This window comes from Gorilla gorilla, chromosome 4, assembly GCF_029281585.2.
Source record: "Gorilla gorilla gorilla isolate KB3781 chromosome 4, NHGRI_mGorGor1-v2.1_pri, whole genome shotgun sequence".
Classification (NCBI taxonomy): Eukaryota; Metazoa; Chordata; class Mammalia; order Primates; family Hominidae; genus Gorilla; species Gorilla gorilla.
The window spans coordinates 51823447-51845926 of NC_073228.2; the positions used below are offsets into that span (position 1 = coordinate 51823447).

The 22480-nt window shown below is 38.0% G+C and overlaps 1 protein-coding gene across 8 annotated transcripts; it reads left to right on the forward strand.

The window, feature by feature from the left end:
* Positions 1 to 166: 166 nt before the first annotated feature.
* SMARCE1 (SWI/SNF related BAF chromatin remodeling complex subunit E1) lies at positions 167 to 21256 on the forward strand. Of its 8 annotated transcripts, none has more exons than XM_019027956.4 (12): positions 167 to 2153; positions 4110 to 4161; positions 4338 to 4381; positions 7396 to 7500; positions 12378 to 12458; positions 13422 to 13553; positions 13842 to 14013; positions 17577 to 17749; positions 18251 to 18352; positions 19022 to 19232; positions 19658 to 19736; positions 20410 to 21256. In XM_019027956.4, the coding sequence occupies exons 2-11, from the start codon at positions 4155 to 4157 to the stop codon at positions 19720 to 19722; spliced, it is 1092 nt and encodes a 363-aa protein (XP_018883501.3). In that variant the 5' UTR covers positions 167 to 2153; positions 4110 to 4154; the 3' UTR covers positions 19723 to 19736; positions 20410 to 21256. The 8 variants fall into 8 exon arrangements, with proteins under 8 accessions (XP_018883501.3, XP_063561905.1, XP_063561904.1 ...); XM_063705835.1 differs by having other exon boundaries at positions 20985 to 21129; XM_063705834.1 differs by having other exon boundaries at positions 19658 to 21256.
* The last annotated feature ends 1224 nt before the right edge of the window (positions 21257 to 22480 follow it).

The window sequence follows — 22480 nt, forward strand, 5'->3', positions numbered from 1 at the left end:
CATCCCTTTCCTACTATAGGGTGCTTTATTCTTAACATCCAAAACCTGCAGTTTTTCTTCAGAGGACTGCCTAGAGACAACACACAGCGCCTTCCCAGCACTGCACTCGCCCAATCCTCCCACCATAATCCCAAAGGCAGGGAAGAAACCAGGCTGGAGTTGCTGGACAAAGCCAGAAAAAGAATGTACTGAAATCCCTTCTGAGGCCTTTGTGTATCGTACATTAATCCTTTACATGTCTCTGTTAGATATATACATATATATATATACAATTTTTTTTTTTTGAGACGTTGTCTCGCTCTGTCGCCCAGGCTGGAGTGCAGTGGCGCCATCTCCGTTCACTGCAAGCTCCGCCTCCCGGGTTCACGCCATTCTCCTGCCTCAGCCTCCCCAATAGCTGGGACCACAGGCGCCCGCCGCCACGCCCGGCTAATTTTGTTTTTGTATTTTTAGTAGGGACGGGGTTTCACCGTGTTAGCCAGGATGGTCTCGATCTCCTGACCTAGTAATCTGCCCGCCTCGGCCTCCCAAAAGAGCTGGGATTACAGGCATGAATTTTTTTAACAAGCAATTTCATATACATCTTCTCAAGCACCACTCAAGCTGCCTGTCCACGGGGCAGACGACCTCTCCTTTAGTCTTTCTCTTGAATATGCTCTTCAATTTCATTAATCTCTATTCATGAGTATAACAATATTGGAAAAATTGGACAGAGTATCACTTGTTCCTCGCTTTGCAGACTAGAGATGCTTCTAGTCTCTGTTGGCACACTCAGGATGGGGGCTACGGGAAGCCCAAGAATTCAGCCTCTCTCTCTAAATGTCAAGTGTTTTCGAGTAACCACAGGTCAGGGATCCCATATGTTCATTCTCCCTCCACAGTGGCCCACAATATCCATCGGGTGTTTATGTATCCAAAGAAGAGGCTACTCATTCCATCTGGTAAACCAACATACTCATGATTTAGTGGAAAGAGCCCTGGAGTAGCACAGAGGGCTGCCTCAATACACACTTACTGAGCGTCTAATAATGAATGGGTCAAGCCTTTCGTAGGCACTGGCAATGGGAAGATGACCAATACAGACGGCTGAACCTTGCTTTCAAGGCCTTCATAAAGCACTGGAGATGACAAACACGGTCCGATACAAAGGGTCGGGTTCAGGACTCCAACCATTATTATCAAAGAGCCACGGGAATACAAAGGAAGGATTACTAGGGGGGAAGTTCCAGGAGGGCATCACAAAGAGACCTCTGAGCTGGATCCAGAAGGACAGATGAGTTTAAGCTGAAAGTGAGGACGATCGTTCCCGCTGGTGGGAACCGAAGGAGCCGAGGCAGCGCTGGGGCGGAGACCAGGTGGCACCCGCGGCGCTGCAAGGACACACAAGCTGTTGCGAGGGGGTCAACTCTCCGGGCCTTGGCTTAGAAACCTGGGACGATTACACCCTAAAAGCGCTTGGAAAAACTGCAGAACTCGTGCTGCTTTTCGCCAAAGCTACTCCCCCGCCGTGAGGGCAGGAAGCGCTGCGAGGCGCCTGCGAGGACGCAAACGCCGCGAAGCAAGTCCTCCACGCCTCCATCCAAGGTTTAGTGAAGTGTAGACTCTGACCCACAGCCGAAAGGAAAGAAAGACCGGAGTCCGGGAGGGCCCCTCCAGGGGCGGGCTCAGCCGGAGTCTGGCCGAACTGCTTGCTGCCACAGTGGTTCCGCGGCCTCGCGCTGAGCGCCATCCGCCGTCTCCCACCGCGGCCCCCACCGCCCCTCCGCAAGGCTCGGCACTTCCCGCCACCTCCTCGGTCGCTGCGGCGGCTCCGGCTCCTCACAGCCGCTAAACCCAGGCCTATCCTGCGTTAAGTCGGGCCTCCTCGGCCCTCTTCGCCGTGACGAATCAGCGCCCGGCTGGGAAAGTATCAAAATTCGGGGAGTTTTGAGGATCCAATGGGTCCTGAAAAAAATCCCTGAGTGTGCTAAGTATCACCGCATCTTCAATAGAAGGTTATTTTCTCTAAAGAGGGTCGGGTGGGGCCCGGGAAAAAAAAAAAATTAAGAAGAGTGTGGAAAGTGCGAGTGCGGAAGCTCCGGACGCGAGGGGCGGGGCGTGCGCGGGACAAAGGGAAGCGAAGCCGGAGCTGCGGGCGCTTTTTCTGCCCGCGGGTGAGTGTTTCCAAGTGGGACGGACCGGGTCGGTGGGTGCAAGTCGTGGTGTCCCCGCTTGGCTAGACCCCGAGTTCCCGGGGGTTGCTGGGGTTCAGGCTTGGCCGTGGGGCCAGAGCCAGGAGCCGGTTGAGGCCTCCTTGAGGCCTAGCAGAGCGAGGGTTGGGAGGGAGTCCCATCTGGGGCCCCCTCCTTGGAGGCAAGGCCAGTCCCCCGAAATTGGTCAAAACACCTGTGAATACCCCGTTTTAGGGGAGTTGCTAGTAAAGTACATTCTCCAAGACAAAGAGAGCGACCTCAGGAAGCCGTGGGCAAGGCAGGTCCGTGGTTCACCCGCCCCCCCCGCCCCGGGCAGAAGGTTCCCCCATTGGTTCAGGCAGCGACTTGAGGACTCACGGTGTGGCTTACAGAGACGAGCAGAGCTCTGAAATAGTTTGGCCTGGGTTTGAAACCCAACTTTGGCACTTCCTGGCTGCATATGGCTTCAGACAAGTTGTTTAAACTTTCCGAGACTCCCTTGTTTCATCTGTAAAATGGGGATAGCTGTACATATAAAGTACTTGTGACTGTTAAGCGAAATAGTGTCATAAGCGTACCCCGTATAAAGTATTTCTTGAACAAATATTTATCGGGTATTTATTTTTATGCCAGGCACCAAAGATGGATCCAACGGTGGACAAATGTACAAGCCCACTCTTAAATTTTATATTCTAGCAAAAGAGAGCAATAATTTTAAAGTATTAACAATGAAGTATAACGTACAGGGAGCTTATGTTAGTTGTCAGGGTCCCCTGCAGCGAGGCCTGCTGGATGTTGACAGCTCCCTTAATGTGAGCAGAAAGGAAATCTACACCAGACTCAAAGGTTTCTGGCTGTTCTTTAAGAGGGAAAGACTCAGGTTGGACCACTGAGAAAATGAACTGTTTCTTTCCACACCAGGACTCATTCCTTATGCTCCAGGGAATTTCCTTAAAATTAATAATAGAAGCGAAAAATCAGATCTATTCCACATAAGTTTGGTTGCAAATACCTCCAATAGTCATAGAAGTTTATTTGCCTTCTTTCCAAAGATGAATTTTTGTCTTTTTGTACCTCACTATTTGTGATGTATGTTGATGTAAAGAACAAGCTCACATGTGCCTGGTTATGTTGTGAGCTGGTAATACTAGGAAAAAATTTCCTAAGAATTGAGCTAGGTCCTGACATGGTCCCTCTTTCCAAGTAGCATACAATCTAGCCATATTGACAAGTTAAAAAAAAGTTATAATAATATAGATCTGTGTAAACTGTATAGGAATACAGATGGGGGAGCAGTTAATTCTGCCCAGGTAATGTATCAAGAAAGTTCCGTTGAGGAGAAAAATTTTGAAATGGGCTGTGAATGATGAATAAAAGTTTTTCAGGTAGACTCTCAAAATTTATTCCCAGCATTTATGAAGCTATTTACCATTATAAGAGAATGCGAAGTTCATTGTCATACCAATTACCTTGTGCACTGCTTCCAGGAATAAAATGCTGCCTGATTTTAATAAAAATTGTTATCCCAAAAGCATGATACAGTTGCTGATCAGGGAGTTGTCAGTATCTGGTAGGCCTTGTTGGGTTGGACCCTGATAATACATCACTTTCTATTCTCATCCTTGTATCAGTCTGATGAAATGTTTACATGGCGTCAGCAAAATGTTTTCCATACAAGAGGTAGCTTAGTATCACAAGAAAAAACCTGAAAGTACATTTCTAAATATCCCCAGTACTTTATTTTAGTCATTTAATTCTAATCAACCAAATGACCTATAAGAACTAGTTAAAATATGCAAAAGGCTTAATTACTAGGAATTAAGGTGAAGTAATTTTACTCAGAAATACCAATTAAATTACCCTATTCATTAGGAAAACATTCTCGTATGCTTGCTGAGTTTTGATTCTCTTTTTTTTTCCTTTTTTTTTTTATTTTAGTGTCTCAGATTCATTCTTAAGGAACTGAGAACTTAATCTTCCAAAATGTCAAGTAAGTTTCAATTTTTATATTTATCAATCTATGTTAATAAGAGACTAATGCCCTAGCAAGTGGGAATTCCAAAATACTCTCATTTTTTTTTCTTCAAAACAGGACCATTGGTAGTTTTGTTGCATAGTATTATATCTCAGTTGTTTACAAGAAGTTATTTATTTTCTTTCAAACAGAAAGACCATCTTATGCCCCACCTCCCACCCCAGCTCCTGCAACAGTAAGTTTTAATTTTCTTGTTAATGTAATAGCCAAGTCTGGCCTTGATACAAAAACCCAGATGTCTTCCAGTGACAGTCACTCAATCATCACAGCAACAGGATGAAATTCAGCTTAAAAGAAAAAAAAAAAAGCACTTCCTACTAAATAAAATAATTATTTGCATCTTTCCTTGAACCAACCCCAACATTTAAAGAAACAGTACTGTAAAACTCCAACCTCCTGTGCTCAGTTTGTTTTGTTTTTTCTTTGTGAATGGGAAATAAGTGAAAGTTTTACCATTTCTTTCTTATTAGTCTTCATTATTAAGAGTCTTTAAGTTGTTACTGAGTGAATGCTCATTCTGGCTATTTTGTTAAACCTAACCTTCAACTGGTTATGTTTTTTCTCTCCTTTCTTGTCTCTATAAAATTTTCATATTAAACAATAAAGCTTCTGAAACTACTCATTGTAAGTATTTTCAAGCTGTTCAAGTAAAGATTTCATTATCTATGGGGCAGATCTTGCTATTGAATCTTATTCCACTCCATAAATTATATTTTATTGGTTTGGAAGTATATATGTTTTAAGTAGTTGTGAACGTGTTTTTTCACCCAGGAAGCTCTGGCCCAGCTTGGTCAGCATGTAAAATAATTTTCCAACCCACAAAACAGATTTAGCAGTAACTGTTCAGGTCTTGCTGAAATGGCTTCCTTGTTGGTTTTTTGGAGGGGGGGTTTTGTTTGTTTTTAAAAAAACACTGTTAGCATGACCAAATTCTACAAAATTAGTTCTTTAATATTAATCCTTCCTTCCGTACCCCCTACCACCTAAATTTCAGGCTAGTCTACTTTTCACTACTAATTAGGTCCTTGTGTAACTTAGTTTTCTCCGCTAAAAAACTACTCATATTTACTAACCCTCAGATACATATTTTAGTTACATTTATCAACAATTTTTCTTTAGTGAGATACTTTTAAAAAGAGATACCGTACCATATGTTCTCATCTCAATTTATGTCATATACAGGCTCTAAAGTTAATTCCAGTAGACTATAAAGTCCTATGCTTGGTTTGTTTTCTTTCTTAAATCAAAGAACATTTGTTATGACCATCTCCATGGCATTCTGTTAGTGGCTATACAGGTGGAGCTGAACAATTGAGATTCTGACCTCAAAGAGCTAACCATGTACTTCAGCTTTGGAAATGGTATAATTATAATGTTTTGCTTTCCTTTTTTTTTTTTTTTTTTAGTTCCCTTATTTTTATAACATTATTGCCTCATAATGTTGAACAGTGATTCTTATTATTTATGCTACCTTTGAAGGTGTCATTTTGACAAAAATAATGCCTCTGACAATGCATCATCTTGAGGACAAACTTGATTTTTTGAGATTAAAATATTTCAAAAACCAAGTGTCCCCTTATAATTTATTATGCATAAAAAGGAATTTTTTTTGCCTTTCTTTAGTTATATTTTTGTGTCATTATAGTTTCACATTAACACACAAAATATAGAAGACTAGGGATTAAAACATCCAACAGAATGGATACTAAATGAATTATTCTCCTTCCTTTTTTCTTTCCATTACTTCTACCACCACCACCATCACCCCACTACCAACACTATCACCACTATCACCTCTGCCACCCAAATGTACCGCTGCAAGTAATATACACTTCTTTCATGCCTTTGATACTTCAACTGTGTTTTGCCTACTTAAATATGCTTTATTTGCGTCTTTTCTAACTGTATAGACTAGAAATTGATCAGCCGTTCTCTTTTCTCCTAAAGAGTATCAAATGTAATATCTGCTTAAATGTCTTTCTTTTGGGTACTAAGGATATGTGCAGCGGCATGTTTTAGGAAATTGTGTTTATTTTGTAACAGCTACAGCTTAGTTGGAATGTGTTAAGTGTATTTTACATTATACAATTAAGGACCAATATTGTTAATTGCATGTAAAAATGAAATTGTCACATATTTTGATTGAATTTTACAAGGTAAAATACCCTAATTTTGGTCTCTCTCTACTATATTCTTTCTATGCATTATGCCTTGGTTCTCATGAACATTGAGTGTCATTGTATTAGCCCCAAGGCTACTGCTATATAAGAGCCCATTTGTGATTACATCAATACATAATTCACAAAAACCAAGGGTTCTGTTGCTGAAATGAGCAGTTGTATTTTGAAAGGGTGAGAGCTATCAGGAAACTAGATGAAAAAAGAAGTCTATAAACTAAAAAAGTAGTTCACATTGAGACAAAATGCAGAAATGTTTTCATGATTGACCAGTGGAAGATGGATCAAAGAAGAGATGGAAGAGAAATCCTATAAAAGAATGACTGGGTTAAAAAGATCAGATAGTACCCCAGAATGAAATCCATGCATTTCTTACAAGTCTTTGTTTTAAATCATGTATGTGACATCCATCAAATCCAACATATGTTCTTTTCAATTGACAAATCCTGGCTTCCCGATTTGAGTCTCTACTCATTTCTCACATTATATAAAATGATTTAAAACTGTCGTTGAAATCAGATCCATTTCTTGTTTTTGTTTTTAGTAGATAAATACATTGGTGGCATCCACATGTCAAATAAATTGTGTTTTGTTTTGCATGTAGTGTTTTCAGAGTTCTAGTTTATCACACTTAAAGCCTTCCTATCTCAGTATTCATATATTGCTAAGTTGTTTTATCCTATTGTTGACCATAAAGTAATCCTGAATGTTTTAAACACTTCAGTGTGTTGCTTACCTCAAAAAACAAAACACACATTCACAGTCACACAAACACCCCCAGCCCCTGCAAAAAAGAAAGAGAAAAACAACCAAAAGACACTGCAGACAGGTTTCTCAATGAAAGAAAAATATTTAATTTCCTCAGTGGAAAAAAAGAACAATTACAACACATCATTGCTTGTTTAAATTCAGGTTGCTTTTGCATGCCATATGCAGATCATTTTTCATTTCTGTGTTTTCCTCGTTTGAGCTCATTTCTCATTCGTGTTTTTGTCTCATTTGTTTCCATCAGCAAATGCCCAGCACACCAGGGTTTGTGGGATACAATCCATACAGTCATCTCGCCTACAACAACTACAGGCTGGGAGGGAACCCGGGCACCAACAGCCGGGTCACGGTAGGAGAATCAACTATTACAGCATCCGGCAAACAACTGGAATTGACCAGAAATGCCTTCAGAATTAGGTCTTTTTGAATCATAAGCACAGCCATTTAAAAAAATTTTTTTAACCTAGCTTTTTGACTATTTTCAACATTCGTTGTAGCATCTCACACTGAAAAAATAAATAGTGAGATCTGGAATGTATACAGAAGAAAGGAAAAATCCATTCTGTTTGGTGGTTGGTAGGGTTAAAGCCTTGAGCACTTGATGCTTATACTGTATGTAAACAAACAGAATTTCTTAAGGTAAAAATATCCTTTTTGACATAAAGAGTATTTTTCATTTTTATAAGGTGATTGGCATTAGTCTCAAGGATTGAGTTTCTAGTAGAGGCTGGGCTTTCAGACCTGGCTTTTTCAGGGCTGGAAAGCTTTTGGCTGGTACACCAGTTTGAATCACTACCCATAGTTATTTGTCTTTTGGATTTAATAGTTGACCTTCTAACTAAGACTCATTTCTCTACAGTGAAAAAGAGAAAAACGTTTTAATGTCACCTCAAAGAAATGCAGAGTGAAGGTTGAATGAAATTAATTTGAAGTATCAGACTAGATATGTACAACGAGAAGTGGATTTCTAATCCTTAGTATAAGAGATAGGATTTCTGAAACTTAGCATGTTTCATTTAAGTGATCAGCCTAAGATACCAAAATTGGATGATACACTTCAAAGCTTTTAGTTTAGAATCATCTTAAATTTCATTCAAAAAAGTTTAAGCACCAAAAAATGCCAATAATTATAAAAATGACTTACTAAAGATAAAAAATCCAAAAGTCAAATACTACATTGGAATGTAGTGTTGGTGAGAATTTATACAACCTAGAATGGCTGTAAAGTTTTTAATACCTGGTTTTTGTTTGCTGTATTCATAAATAACAAGTGCCTTCTATTAATGTAACTTCAAAAAAGCCCTCTCACCCTGTAGTCAAGCTGGAACTGAAAGCTTGTAGCTATCAAATGAATGTCTATCTTGATAAGCATATTGCTTAGCTTGATAGGTTTTGTTTGTCTAAATTTTTCATTGTTTCTGCATAATTTGTACTTCATAAGCATATCAAGTTTTATGTGCCATGCATATTTCATGGTATCTGAAAAAGAATTCTGACGAAGTGTGTGTATGTATGCATTTCACAATGCATACAATTTTTATGTGCATCAATACATGTTTTTCCCTGGCCTAAACATGTTGTTTCACAAGTGTAATGGATGGCAAGGTTTTCAAATGATAAAGAACATTTCAATTTAAACAATGAACAGAATCAATCATGGATCTTAATGTTAATGCAGCAATTTTTTCACGGGCAGTAAACAAGAATGATTGCATTTAATAGCTCTATACAGTCACCTCTTGATTATCTATGTTAATGGAATAGAAATGATAACTATAATATTACAGTAATTTGTCTTTTGGTTTTGTGTAAGCATTTTGCTCTTAACTTGGATGTAGCTGTGGGGGATTCTCTGTTAAAAAAGTGAGATTGTTCGATGGAGACTAGGAAGAGAAAGTGCACTCCCTATCTGAAGTCACTCATCTGTTTCTTCCCATTCCTTCTTGGCGAATGTTAAGAACTGAACATTTGGCGTGGACACTAGCTACATAGTAGATTAATTATAGAGAGTTGTTGGGCATGGAAAATTTGGTGTTTTGGTCCTTTGTGGAGATTTACTTTGTATTATTGTCGTCTTAACACCAAATTGAAGTATAATCAAACTGCTATATGAAGAAGGGCCTCGAAAATGTGGAGGTTTTACACTACTTGCCCTGCTTTCTATATCTAGTTTAAGCTGTTAGGACTCAATGGCTCTGATTTTGACCATAATAAAAGCATTTTGATTTTACTGTGACCCTAGTTATGCATTACTTTTGGGGGTGAGGGGAAGCTCCTGTATGGTATTGTTGTGCGCAGATTGCATTAGTGGTTTTCAAGGAATGAATCTGTGAAGCCCTGTCCAGTAGCTTGTGGTAGGCTGTAGAGAACATTGGGTTTCCCTGATGACTCCAGTATACTTGGGTAGTTCTCAGACAATAAATACTTTGTATAGCATGTCGAGACCTTTTGGAGTGCTTATGATAGCTACAAGATGGAATTCACTCCTAGTCAGTTCTTCATTCAGATGATGATTAGCATTCTCTTAAGTACAGGTGTGAAAACACATTGAGACAAAAATGTCTTTAAAAACAGCCTATTTCTGTACATTAATAGAAATTCTGCCCCAGAAGATAGCTCTTAAATAAGTTCTTGCTAGAGAAACAGCTGAGAATTGCAAAAGAAACAACAACAAAAAACTGAGTAACAAAGATAAATTTCACAAAACCATGAACTTTATTCATAGGAGATTTCCTAGGACCTTGCTCTTCTGTAAGCACAGTTCTACCCGCCTCCCCATTGGAAATTGAAAGCAGAAAATTGGAAAGAGAGTTGCTGCTAGAGGTGGGTTTCCTGATAGTAGCAAGGAAAGAAACAGTTCAGAAATGGAAACACATTCTCCAAAAGCATAGCCCCTAGGCCGTTGAAAGAGTCAACAACAGATTTTGACATCTGACAGAGGGTTACAGCACAGCAAAACAGTGGTTGTTTCTAATTGAATCTTATCCAGAAAGGGTCTAAAGTATGTTCAACTTTTTTTAAAGAAATGTTTAAGACATTGTGGAAAGATGTCTGTCTGAGACATTAAATAAATTGGAGGTGTGTAATGATATAAATCTTTACTATCCTGAAAACCATCTGGAATTTAACTTTATTATTGTTTTGGGGTGGTTTTTTTAGTTTGGGTTTTTGTTGTTGTAAGTTGACTGGTCTCAATATATAGATGATTTGTGTACCTTTCTTTGGGAGAAAGGAGGGGAAATAGCAATTCCATTAATATAAAATGTGATTCTTTGAAAAATATCAAAGAGCAAATACTACTGTGTTTTTAAAGTGTTTTAATTCATATTAAAGCTCGGAAGCATAGGCATTTTAGAATTCTTTACCTCTTTAATTTCAAAAAATTTTGACAGTGGTCTTACCACCTCAGTTATGGGCACAATTCCAACTTTATTTGTAATCCATTTCATGGAATTCTGAAGGTTTGTGTTGGATATGAGTTGGAAATACTTTCTAGTAACTTTATGTGTGAAGAAGCAGACTTGTGTGTGTCTGTTCCTCTGAATCCATAAGGTTAGTCTTATAGGAATTCCCTTTCCCCTTGAAAGAACTACAGACCCTGATACAGGTTTCCCTTTATTGGCTGCCCATCCCACCACTTTTGACAGTTTCCATGCCCCTGGCCATCTCACTCTCTTACCCACTGCTGGCCAAAAACAGTGTCTGTCTACCTGGGCACTAGCATGAGGTGTGACAAGAATGCATGGGAGGAATGGAAAGAGAGGAAATACTGCTTCCAAGGCGAAATGCTTTGAAGAAGTAGAGTTATAGGGATGGAGAGAGACCCTTGTAGGAAGAGGAAACATTTCTTGATCATAGCGGAAAAGGACACAAACATGCTAATCCCTGAGCCCTCAAATGAAAAATAAGGTTATGACTGGGGTCCCAGCCCAGAGTGGAGGAGTATCTCTGGGGTTTTATCATAGCAACAACAGAAGGGGAAGCGAACAAAATGTTACTTTAGTTTTCTTATAAGGATTTGCCAATCCTGTCTTTCGATAATTAGAATAAAGCCAACACTTCATTTCTCCAGCCTAGCAGGGAGAGTCAATATCAGAGATCTCCTGAAAATTTGCAAATTGTCTGAAATAGCAATGATTTTTCTTATTCTGGGTCTTTAATCAAATGCAGTCATGTATATTAACAGGAGACTAAAAAGTTCAGAAATAGATACTTTTAGATGGGTGTTATCTGGGTGGTCTACCAGAGGCTGTCTGGAATCTCATCTAGACTTTAAACCATAGGAAAAACTGATCACTTTATCTTTCTCTTTCCTTCTTTTTTTATTTTTTCTCTCACCTATTTTTGCTTTACCTTTTTAAAAAATATTTTTCAGTCTTCCCTCCACCTCCTTTTCTTCTGTCTCTCTTTTCCTGTACATCACATCTTTCCTTTTCCTCTGTCTTTCCTATAAACCTGAACATTTTTAATGGAATGGAGCTTCTTGATATAAGACCTCAAAAATAACGTAATCAGGCCCCATATCTGCCACTTCTCTGTTCCTGATAAACTTGTTTGCTTTTACACTGTGATTAGGACTCAGGACAAAACAATGTGTGACTTTTAATTCACACTTCTCATTCCCCTTTACAAGAAAACCACTAGGTAACAGACAGAACCTTAAGAGAAATAAAATCTCTAGCCTGGCAAAGGAGGTAAGGTGGTTTGTTATTTCACTAATTGTTTTTGTTTTTGAACCTGGGAAGTTGTTTTTGTGGTGGTGTTGAGAGTACATTCCTAGTGCTAATAGGTTAAGGCCCCTGTAGACAGTGTGAGAATGGTAAGTGTTAAGGGTTCAGATCCTGCTGCAGATAATCAAGTGTTGACTGTATGTGTAATGGTAATTGAGCAGAATAAGAGGGTACCAGGTAATGTCCTGAACGTGAGACGGTTGATATATAACCATATATTTTCAATGTATGGGTTACTGTGTAATATTTTATTTGTTCTTGCAGCCAGGTTCTCAAAGCATTGGCAATAAACTGCTAAGTAAAACATTTAAAAATTATGTGCTTAAAGTCATTTTCTTTTGAACATTTCTGAATTTGCAGTGATAGCTATTTTCAGTGGAGAAAATATTTGGACGAATAGAAGAAAGGCGCATTAGAATTTTTTAAGGGACTCTCTTTTCAGTTTGCCAGTGAACTCCTGACAGTTGAATAATGAATGTATTTAACTCTTTCGTAGGCATCCTCTGGTATCACGATTCCAAAACCCCCAAAGCCACCAGATAAGCCGCTGATGCCCTACATGAGGTACAGCAGAAAGGTAGGTGCTTAGGACCTGGTAAGGAGTGAGGACACTGTCTTTGCTTCTTCTTTGCTTAACATCCAACTTTAGATCGGCTTAGCCAGCTTTTCTGTGCATATTCAGAGGAAAGGTCCAAAAAAATACGGTTTTTAAAGCAATTAGTTCTGATTTCAGAATTCCAGAACTAAAATCCAACAAGAGGAGCGTGATTAAATAAACTGTTAAAATCCTTAAGATAGAATGTTCTATAGCCATTAAAGTCATTTCTTTTGGAGAATATTTAATGACGTGAGGAAAATGTTAAGTGAAGGAGGACTGCAAGACTACATGAATTAATATCTCATTTTTATAAAAATAATAGCAACCACATGTTAGTTTGAAGGGGGAAAACAACAGAAGACAATAATTATCTCTAAGCAGTAAGCTTATGGTAGTTTTTATTTTCTTTTCCTCAAGTTTTCCTTTTTTTTTTTTTTTTGGTGATGAGCCTACATTACTCTTAAAATAAAAAAAGTAGCCAATATCTTTATTAAAAGGCAGAGCATTATAACCACTATCTAGAAATGTTAAATCTTTTGATCTTGACTATTATATTTGTATTTGATAATATGATGTACTGTGTTATGCAGATTAAGCACTTTTCTTCTAAATTCACATGAACTTTTAGAGACGTAGACTATGTTATTGAAGTAACTCATCTTAAGTGTCTGTAGTGATTGGAGATATTCTTGCTTATCAAATTGAAGTATTTATAAGTGAGTGACGTGATGTCTGAGATCTATCTTAAAGTAATCCAGTAGGGCAAAGATAACTTGAGATTGGCCAGTTCTTGATAATTTTTGAAGTAGGCTGATGAGTACCTAGAAATTTGATACTGTTTTCTCTGCTTTTTATGTTGAAAAGTTTCCACATTAAAAACTATTTTTAAAGGTCTATACGTTTAGACATCAGTATTAACATTTCATCTGTTTTCTTTTTAAGGTCTGGGACCAAGTAAAGGCTTCCAACCCTGACCTAAAGTTGTGGGAGATTGGCAAGATTATTGGTGGCATGTGGCGAGATCTCACTGATGAAGAAAAACAAGAATATTTAAACGAATACGAAGCAGAAAAGGTAGGGTAGGGGCTCACAGTGGGATAGATAATGTGTAAAGTACATAAAACATTGGCTATTTATAAAAGTAACATAAGATTTGGTCAGAACACTGATGCAGTACTGAGGCTCTGTCTACCTGAGTCAAGTCAGTTTCTCAAGGCCTCAGATTTCTTGCCTGTAAAAAGGAGATAATTATCCCAACACCCTGTTTACATCATATCTTTTGATATTCAAGTGAGATAACATAGGTCTGCATTATAACCTGCAAAATGTTAATTATAAAACCAAAAAACATTTGAATTTCAGATAGAGTACAATGAATCTATGAAGGCCTATCATAATTCCCCCGCGTACCTTGCTTACATAAATGCAAAAAGTCGTGCAGAAGCTGCTTTAGAGGAAGAAAGTCGACAGAGACAATCTCGCATGGAGAAAGGAGAACCGTACATGAGCATTCAGCCTGCTGAAGATCCAGATGGTAAAAGAAAAAAAGTGGGGTTTTGTTTATGCTTTCTCTATGAGTTAAGATATGAGAAATCTCTTTAAGTATAAGTTTTTATTTCTTATCCTAAATGGAAAAGAAAGCATAATTTAAGTATCATCTTAGTATTTTGGTTATATTGAGTAAGATTTGTATGTGAATTTCCCACAAGAAAAAGAAATATCCTTTTCAGTGCAGAAAATAGCAAAAATTATTTATTGTTTATCAAAATCTTTGTACTCAAAATGCACGAAAGGTTTTTAAATCACAATCAGGATTTTGCCTCATCTGCTTTTAAAAAGCTAATTGCATTCTAATTATATCTTGTTTTCTTATTGGTTCACTAAATTCGCTGAATTAAAGGCTCTTAAGGGAGAAGCTAATGAGTATGTGGAAACATGAAGTTTCCTTTCCATTTAATTCAGAAATCCAATAAGAATATATAAATATAGCTCATGCTACTATTTGTATGGGTGTACATGAGGGTATACCCATACAAATTTTATACATGCACACGAATGGCAGAGCTTCCTAATTGCCATTCTGTATGAGTAGTTAGCAGGTGTGCTGATTGTTCTGGTCTTGTGCAGCCAGGCAGGGTCTGAAGCTGCAAGGAGACCCAGAGATAGCCACCTGCAGTGTGAACACACTCAACCACATATCTAGTGTGCTGTATAAACATTAATAGTTTCTCTGTATACTGCTATGATGTGCAAAAGGTTAGAAGCTGTAGCTGCAAGCGACAAGAACATCAGGAAAATGATTTAAGATCCCATCTTAAAGTAGCAGTAACAAAGAGGAAGGCTATAAGAACTTTAAAGACAATATCAATGAGGGAGGAAGCAATAATAGTACCTGAAGACAAGAATAAGTTGATAAAAGTGGGGAAAAACAGAAGTCATTTTTAAAAATAATGTACTGGAATATTGTCAAATGTTCTCATAAATACCGACAGTGGAATGTAATACTATAGAGAATAGAATATGGAATAGAAACAGTATTGAATGTTAAGCAGAATCAGCAGTGCTAAAGACACACTAGCATCCTCACACTTTAATTACTCAAATGGGGTGATTAATGAAAGAGAAACATACAGAACTAAAAAACAGAAGACAATCCAGTCTACAGATATTGGGAGGATGGAGGTCAGTACAAGAGGAAACAAAGGCTAGCAACGTAAGTAGAAAATAACTAAAGCTTTCATTAACACCATGAACACTGAGAAGGACTGAAGAGATTGACTCAGAAACAGTCTGAAACTTGGGCCTATTATGTTTTTAACTTTAAGATTGGGTCTTAAAGTTGCTAGTAAGTTCAGGTAGCAATTAAGATGCCAGTATGAGAATGTCTTTAGCATACCAGTACGAAAATGATTAGAAAGAGGAATACTTGGGAGGTGGAAATGTATGTCAAATGTACGTAAGAGAAAGGTGGCATCTGCATGAAGTACAACAGCTACTGACTTCTTTAACAGAGGACTATCAAAAGATAGACATGGCCAGGCGCCATGGCTCATGCCTGTAATCCCAATACTTTGGGAAACTGAAGCAGGAGGATCGTTTGTGGCCAAGAGTTTGAGACCAGCCTGGGCAACACAGCAAGACCTTATCTCTACAGGATACTTAAAAATTAGCTGGGCATGGCGGCTTGTGCCTGTAGTGCCAGCTACTCCAACTGAGGCTGAGGTAGGAGGATCAGTTGAGCCCAGGAGTTCGAGGCTGCAGTGAGCTATGATCATGCCACTGTCCTCCATCCTGGATGACAGGGCAATAACCAGTCTCAAAAAAAAAAAAAAAAAAAGAGGGCATGTGCAATTATCCACACAAGACAATGAAGGCTTTTATTCAGTGAGAGCCTCTTCATCATAGGATAAATAGCTGTTCAATTAGATCATAACCAGAGAAGCCATTCCCCCCAGAAAAGGAAGCAGACGACTAACATGCAAAGAAGAACAAGCCCAAATTGCTTAGACCTTATGTCCCCATCTGTGGTCAACACTGGGGCCATATAAATGAAAGAAGAAAACAAAAGCTAACAACAAAAACAGATAATTTAGACAGATGTAGCACAGATGTACCATATATAACCCTAAAGGTGAAAAACTCTTAAAAAGTAGAAAGGTTACAGAGTTTTAAAAAAACTGTATCTTACCCAATAGTTTTAATTTCAGAAGTTTATTTCCTAAAGAAATTACTCAAAAGGAAACAAAAGTAATTTTTTTAACTTTTTACAAAAACAACAGTTTTTAGCTGTAGTATTTATAATAATGAGAATTTTAGGAACTACTTAAGTGCCAGACAATAAGGGAGGTGCTAAACTGACATAGCAGCACAACATAGGCCTCTGTAACAGGGTTTCCTCTGTAACAAGGTTTTCTTAAGTGTGGTTCCTCCCTGTCTGGTGGGTCACTGAGGTGATTAAGTGGTTCAGAGAGGAGCATTTGTTTTAATATGTATTACTAAAGAGAAAGCTCTTTTTTTTTTAAGAGAGTTAGTTTAAAGAAAAATATTAAGTAAACGATAGTACAGGCTGTTAGTAGATATATGAAAAACTATGAAGGTGATAGAGCAAAGACTGAGATTAAGGAAACACTAGATAGCTATTAAAAATAAGCCTGTAGTGTGTGTGCAGTGGCTCACACCTGTAATCCCAGCGCTTTGGGAGGCCAGGATGGGCAGATCACATGGGGTCAGGAGTTCAAGACCACCCTGGCCAACATGGTGAAATCCCGTCTCTACTAAAAATACAAAAATTGGCCGGGCGTGGTGTCATGCGCCTGTAATTCCTGCTACTTGGGAGGCCGAGGCACAAGAATCACTTGAACCTGGCAGGTGGAGGTTGCAGTGAGCTGAGACTGGGCCACTGTACTCCAGCCTGGGTAACAAGAGGGAGATTCTGTCTCAAAACGAAACAGAAGCGTATAAACCAGACCCATACTGTATGAACTTGGGTCATACCATTACACACTGACAACAGCTTGCTAAGTGTAAACTGACAAAAATTAAATTTGGAATCAGACATTTATTTTTCTTCTATAAAATTACTTGAGGGCCTGGGAAACTGAATATTGTTAGAGGTGATGTATTCTCTGCTGTCATAATTTTACAAATGGGCATTTTCATTCATTTTTAAAGTGCTACAGTGACAAAGTCACTGCCCAGTTCATATGTTGTTCATTAGTTGTTAAATGCCTTAAGTTACTACCAAGAGAGTGAAACATTGGGCAGAATTTCAATCACTGCCATCACATACAGCCTTCACATTGATTCCGAAGCCAGAAGAGACATGTTGTATCTCGTTTATGTTTTAGCCAAATCCTTCTCAGACACAACATTATCACTTAAAGACTGTGAGATAAATTACTACCTTGGCCAATGAACACATTACGTCCTCTGTATGGTTTTTATCAAGTAACTGCCCCAGTGCTCCCATGACGCTGGGCAGGTCCACTTGTTAGGCCAGTGAAGGCCATAGTTCCTTGGTAATTAAGTGTTAACATTGTTACACTCCTTTTTATGGTTACTGGTGACCTAATTTCCAGAACAATTTGTTCACTCCAGATTATGATGATGGCTTTTCAATGAAGCATACAGCCACCGCCCGTTTCCAGAGAAACCACCGCCTCATCAGTGAAATTCTTAGTGAGAGTGTGGTGCCAGACGTTCGGTCAGTTGTCACAACAGCTAGAATGCAGGTCCTCAAACGGCAGGTCCAGTCCTTAATGGTTCATCAGGTAAAGTCATAAAACATTCATTTCAATAAGATGGGCCTGTACCACAAAACCCAGGTGATATGATTCCTACACCATGCCTAAATCTACTTGTTAAATATGTCAATCTAACCTGTTCCTGATTTGGAGAAGAGGTTTAAGGAAGTGGACCTTTCCCAGATGTTTAATAAGTTTGTCATTAAAAACTATAATATAGAACCTTGTAATGGAAAGTATATTCGTTAAGAAATACATGTGAACTTAAGAATTTTGAGGCATCCTATCAATCTTTACTGCTATACTAAATATTTTTTCCCAAGGAATTGCTCAGGCCTGAAACAGTATTCTTTAACATTTACCTATTGATCATAATCATTTCTTTGTGCTGCATTTTGTATTTTTTAAATCTTAGCTAGACTCATGTAATAAATGATCTAAAGTTCAAAACATTATTTGGTACACTGTTTGCAAGTATGGACCATTAAAAAATGAGACACAATTATGAAGCCTGATCCTGTCTTGCAGCGAAAACTAGAAGCTGAACTTCTTCAAATAGAGGAACGACACCAGGAGAAGAAGAGGAAATTCCTGGAAAGCACAGATTCATTTAACAATGAACTTAAAAGGGTATCTGTTTAATATGTTAACTATACTTTTATCACTATACCTGTTACTTTATTTTTCCTCATTCTTTTTTCCAAAATAGTGTTTTTATTGAATGTTGTTCACTTTGAAACAGGGCTAACTTTATAATAAACCTGTAAGATCTTTTTTTTATAAGATTGTTCCCATTCTCTGGCAAAATTGCAATAAATTTGAAATATCATGGAGTATACACATATCTACTAGGCCTATAAATGCTAGAGCCCTCTGATATGTTAAACTCCCATACAGTCATTAATTACTTTCATTTTATTGTGATTTATTCATCAAATGTCGTCATTAAATGTAATTTATAATTTGCACTTTGCATTCAGACAAGGAAATCTAGTTGGTAGCCCAAAATGTAAAACGGAAGCCTTATGTATACCCCAGAACTTTCACTATTTTGCCTCACCAGCTGCTCTGGAATATCCTATATTATACAACTGCTAGAGCTGCTTTCTTTTCTTGTAGACCCAGGAGTTTCAGAAGAGACCTAGAACCACATTTTTTTTGCACACACACACACACACATACAGGTGTATAGATATATATATATAGTTTATAGGCAAGAAAACCAACTTTTGAAAGAATATATCTGGCTCAAAAATTATAAGGAAAAAACATTACAGAGTTCTGTTTTTTTCTGATTAGTTGTGTGGTCTGAAAGTAGAAGTGGATATGGAGAAAATTGCAGCTGAGATTGCACAGGCAGAGGAACAGGCCCGCAAAAGGCAGGAGGAAAGGGAGAAGGAGGCCGCAGAGCAAGCTGAGCGCAGTCAGAGCAGCATCATTCCTGAGGAAGAACAAGCAGCCAACAAAGGCGAGGAGAAGAAAGACGACGAGAACATTCCGATGGAGACAGGTAACCCACTAGCAACAAACGCAGAGGCAGTGCCAAGACTTTGTACGGCTGTCTTTAATTTAGGTTTTTCTTTCTAAGTGCAAGTATTCTGGTACCTGCCACTGAGGGTGATTCCCAGTACTAAATTTGACATGATATTGACATTCAATATTTTAACCTTTAAATGCTTACATTATTTATCAAGATGTGGTTATTACCGTTAAGATTAATTGTCTGGTGTCCTGGGACAGCATTCTGCAAAGTAATACCTGTAAGCCAATCCTGCCCACCACTTGTTTTTGTAAATAAAACTGGAACACAGCCACACTTGTTTGTTTACATACTGTCTGTGGCTGCTTTGGGGATAAAACAGTATAGTTGAGTAGTTGCAACAACAACTGCCTGGCCTGCGAAGTCTAAAATATTTTCTATCTGGCTCTTTACAGAAAAAAATTGCCAGCTCTGTCCTAGAAAAACCCTTACTTCTAGGTATACTGATTTTCCTGATTAAAAGCATCCCTCAAGGTAAAAAAAAATAAAAATAACTTGTATAAATAAAACTTACATAAAGTACTGATTACATTGATCGTCACTTGTGATTTTGAGATCACCTTACCTCATAGCACTGTTTTAACACTGCCTAGTACACTGTGTAAACAGGACTAAGCTAAAAGTAGTTATGGAAAACAAAACCAAAGGCTTCCTGGAGCATCGTTGCAAGAAGTGGGAGGGACAGTAGTCATACTTGGTACTCAGATGACAACCTCTGAGTGTCATACTTTGTACTCAAATGACAACCATCTGGAAAACATGTAATGGAATATAGATATCTTTACCAGGTATTTCTGCAAAATTTAATCCAGCAGATTAACATTTGAAATAGTCATATTTTAAGTTTCAGTATCTGAGTCTCTTTCTGTTTTGTATGAATGTGTTTTTTATTGTAATGAATTTGGAGCATGAGCACATTTTTGTGGTTAAAATGAGCTTGAAAATTAAAATAACTGATTTTTGCTAATTTTGCAACTAGACGAACACTCAGTCCTTTGCCTCTGTTTTGGCATCTATGAATGGGGCATGTCTTATGCTTAAGGTTTGCAGGTCTTTACTCAGATTCTGTCCTAGTTCAAGGAAAAAACCTGAAGAAAATCGTTTGAGACTATTAGAGCTAAAACCTCATGCTTTTAATTTCTTACAGGAAACAGCCCAGCATGACTTTAAACAAAGTGTCTAAAAGACCAACCTTATATTATTTCTACAACTGCTTTCTCCTCGTTTAATCCATAGCACTACAGACTAACTCTCATTCACTGTCCAACAGAAATAAAATGCAAGTCACGTGAAATTTTATATTTTCTACTAGTGACATATTTTTAAAAGTTAAGCAAAACAAGTGTTTTAACAATATGTTTTATTTAATTCAACATATCCTAAATAAAATTATTTCAACACAGAAGGAACATTTTTAAAATCAGCTTTCCTTTTTTTAAACAGTCTTTATACACATCTCAATTCAGAAGCTAAATTTTCATCGGAAGTATTTGATCTGCATTTATTTAATAAATTTCATTCATTTACAGCTAAAAAGTAGATTTTCATACCCAAATTGTTCCAACATTCTTAAAAGTTCTTTAGTCACACTGGTTCATTTCAGGGATTTAATAACCACATGTGGCTAGTGGCTTCTATATTGGACAGCACAGCTGTATACTGTCAGCATAACTAGAGTAAAATTTCATCTTGGAACTGACAGTGACAAATGTGTGATTGCAGAGGAGACACACCTTGAAGAAACAACAGAGAGCCAACAGAATGGTGAAGAAGGCACGTCTACTCCTGAGGACAAGGAGAGTGGGCAGGAGGGGGTCGACAGTATGGCAGAGGAAGGAACCAGTGATAGTAACACTGGCTCGGAGAGCAACAGTGCAACAGTGGAGGAGCCACCAACAGATCCCGTACCAGAAGATGAGAAAAAAGAATAAGTGTTGCCTTGTTTTGTGTGTTCTAAATACTTTTTTAAATGAAAAAATGTTTTTTGGTTTTAATGGTGTTACGTGGTTTGTGTATTAATTTTTTTTCTTGTCCATATCACACCACCAAAGGCTTTTGGACCATTTAGCATCATGAGCCTAATGGCTCAGTCAGTCACCTTTCTTAAGTGTTGTGAAGATGGCTCTTTTCTTTGGATCTTGTTTCTAGCCCTCAACTGCTGAAAGCCTCAGAATTTAGATTAATTGAGAAAACACCCACCTCTTTTAGAGAATTATCCTTTGATGCTGCAGAATCTACTCTTACAATGCCTTCCTACAGCTCACTGGGGTGCTTACCAAAGCCATAGCTTTAAACCTTCCCAGTCCCCATCAGTAGCTTCCTGAAAGTCTCCTCTCTTGTTTACTTCTGCAAAGGGTAGCTTCTTAAAAACGTGATCATGTATGAGTATGTATTTGTTCACTTACCCTTTTTTACTTTTAATCAATGTCAGATACCAAGAGTTGTGTTAAGAAGCTGAGTGTAGCGTGCAACTAACTACACTTGGATCTTACTGATCCAGAAATAGTCCCCATAGTTAGAGTAGTTACTTATGAAGTGGTCATTAAAGTGAACACAGCACATATACATTATCTATACTGCTTTTTGTTATGATTAATACTGGGTATGTTCTGGTAAATCCATCCTTATTGTATAGAAAAAAAATTACTTTTTTACCAGGTTTTCCAAAGACAGAATAGATCACAAAGCTCAAGGAATTTAATATTCTTGTAATGGACTAGATAATTCAAACTGATTAGCCCATTCCAGAAGAAAAACAGCTGGGAATTAAGTTAATCCACTTGAAATTGTTTTACAATAATCAGAACATCCAAACCTCAAGGCTCAGGATCCCATAGATCAGAGCCCACCTTTTTGATAAACTTAGTAAAGTCTTGGAGACTAGAAGCAAGATAGTTTGTGACACATAAGCTTCCCAAAAACTAGAATAGATTTTTACTGAATAGTGGTATATCTGATGGTATATGTTTCTTAAAGGTCCAAATGTAATTAAAAAAATGAAAAAAAAAGGTCTCAGTGTTTTTAATGCACTACATATTTGTATGCAAGACAAGCATCCAGTTTTTTTCTGTAATGCAGTGACAGTGTGGAATGACCACTCAGCCATTATAAATTTGTGTACTCAGGGCCCTTGTGTCACCCAACTATCTCTATAAACTGCTGCAGTAGCTTATTTGTACAAGACACTTGTGAAAATCAGTTTTCTTACATTATAGTCA

Bases quoted from the DNA above. Each gene is read 5' to 3' on its own strand.
- SMARCE1 (XM_019027955.4), top strand. The intron at 12,459-13,421 runs GTAGGTGCTTAG...TTTCTTTTTAAG, and splicing joins ACATGAGGTACAGCAGAAAG to GTCTGGGACCAAGTAAAGGC. The intron at 19,233-20,984 runs GTAACCCACTAG...GTGTGATTGCAG, and splicing joins GAACATTCCGATGGAGACAG to AGGAGACACACCTTGAAGAA.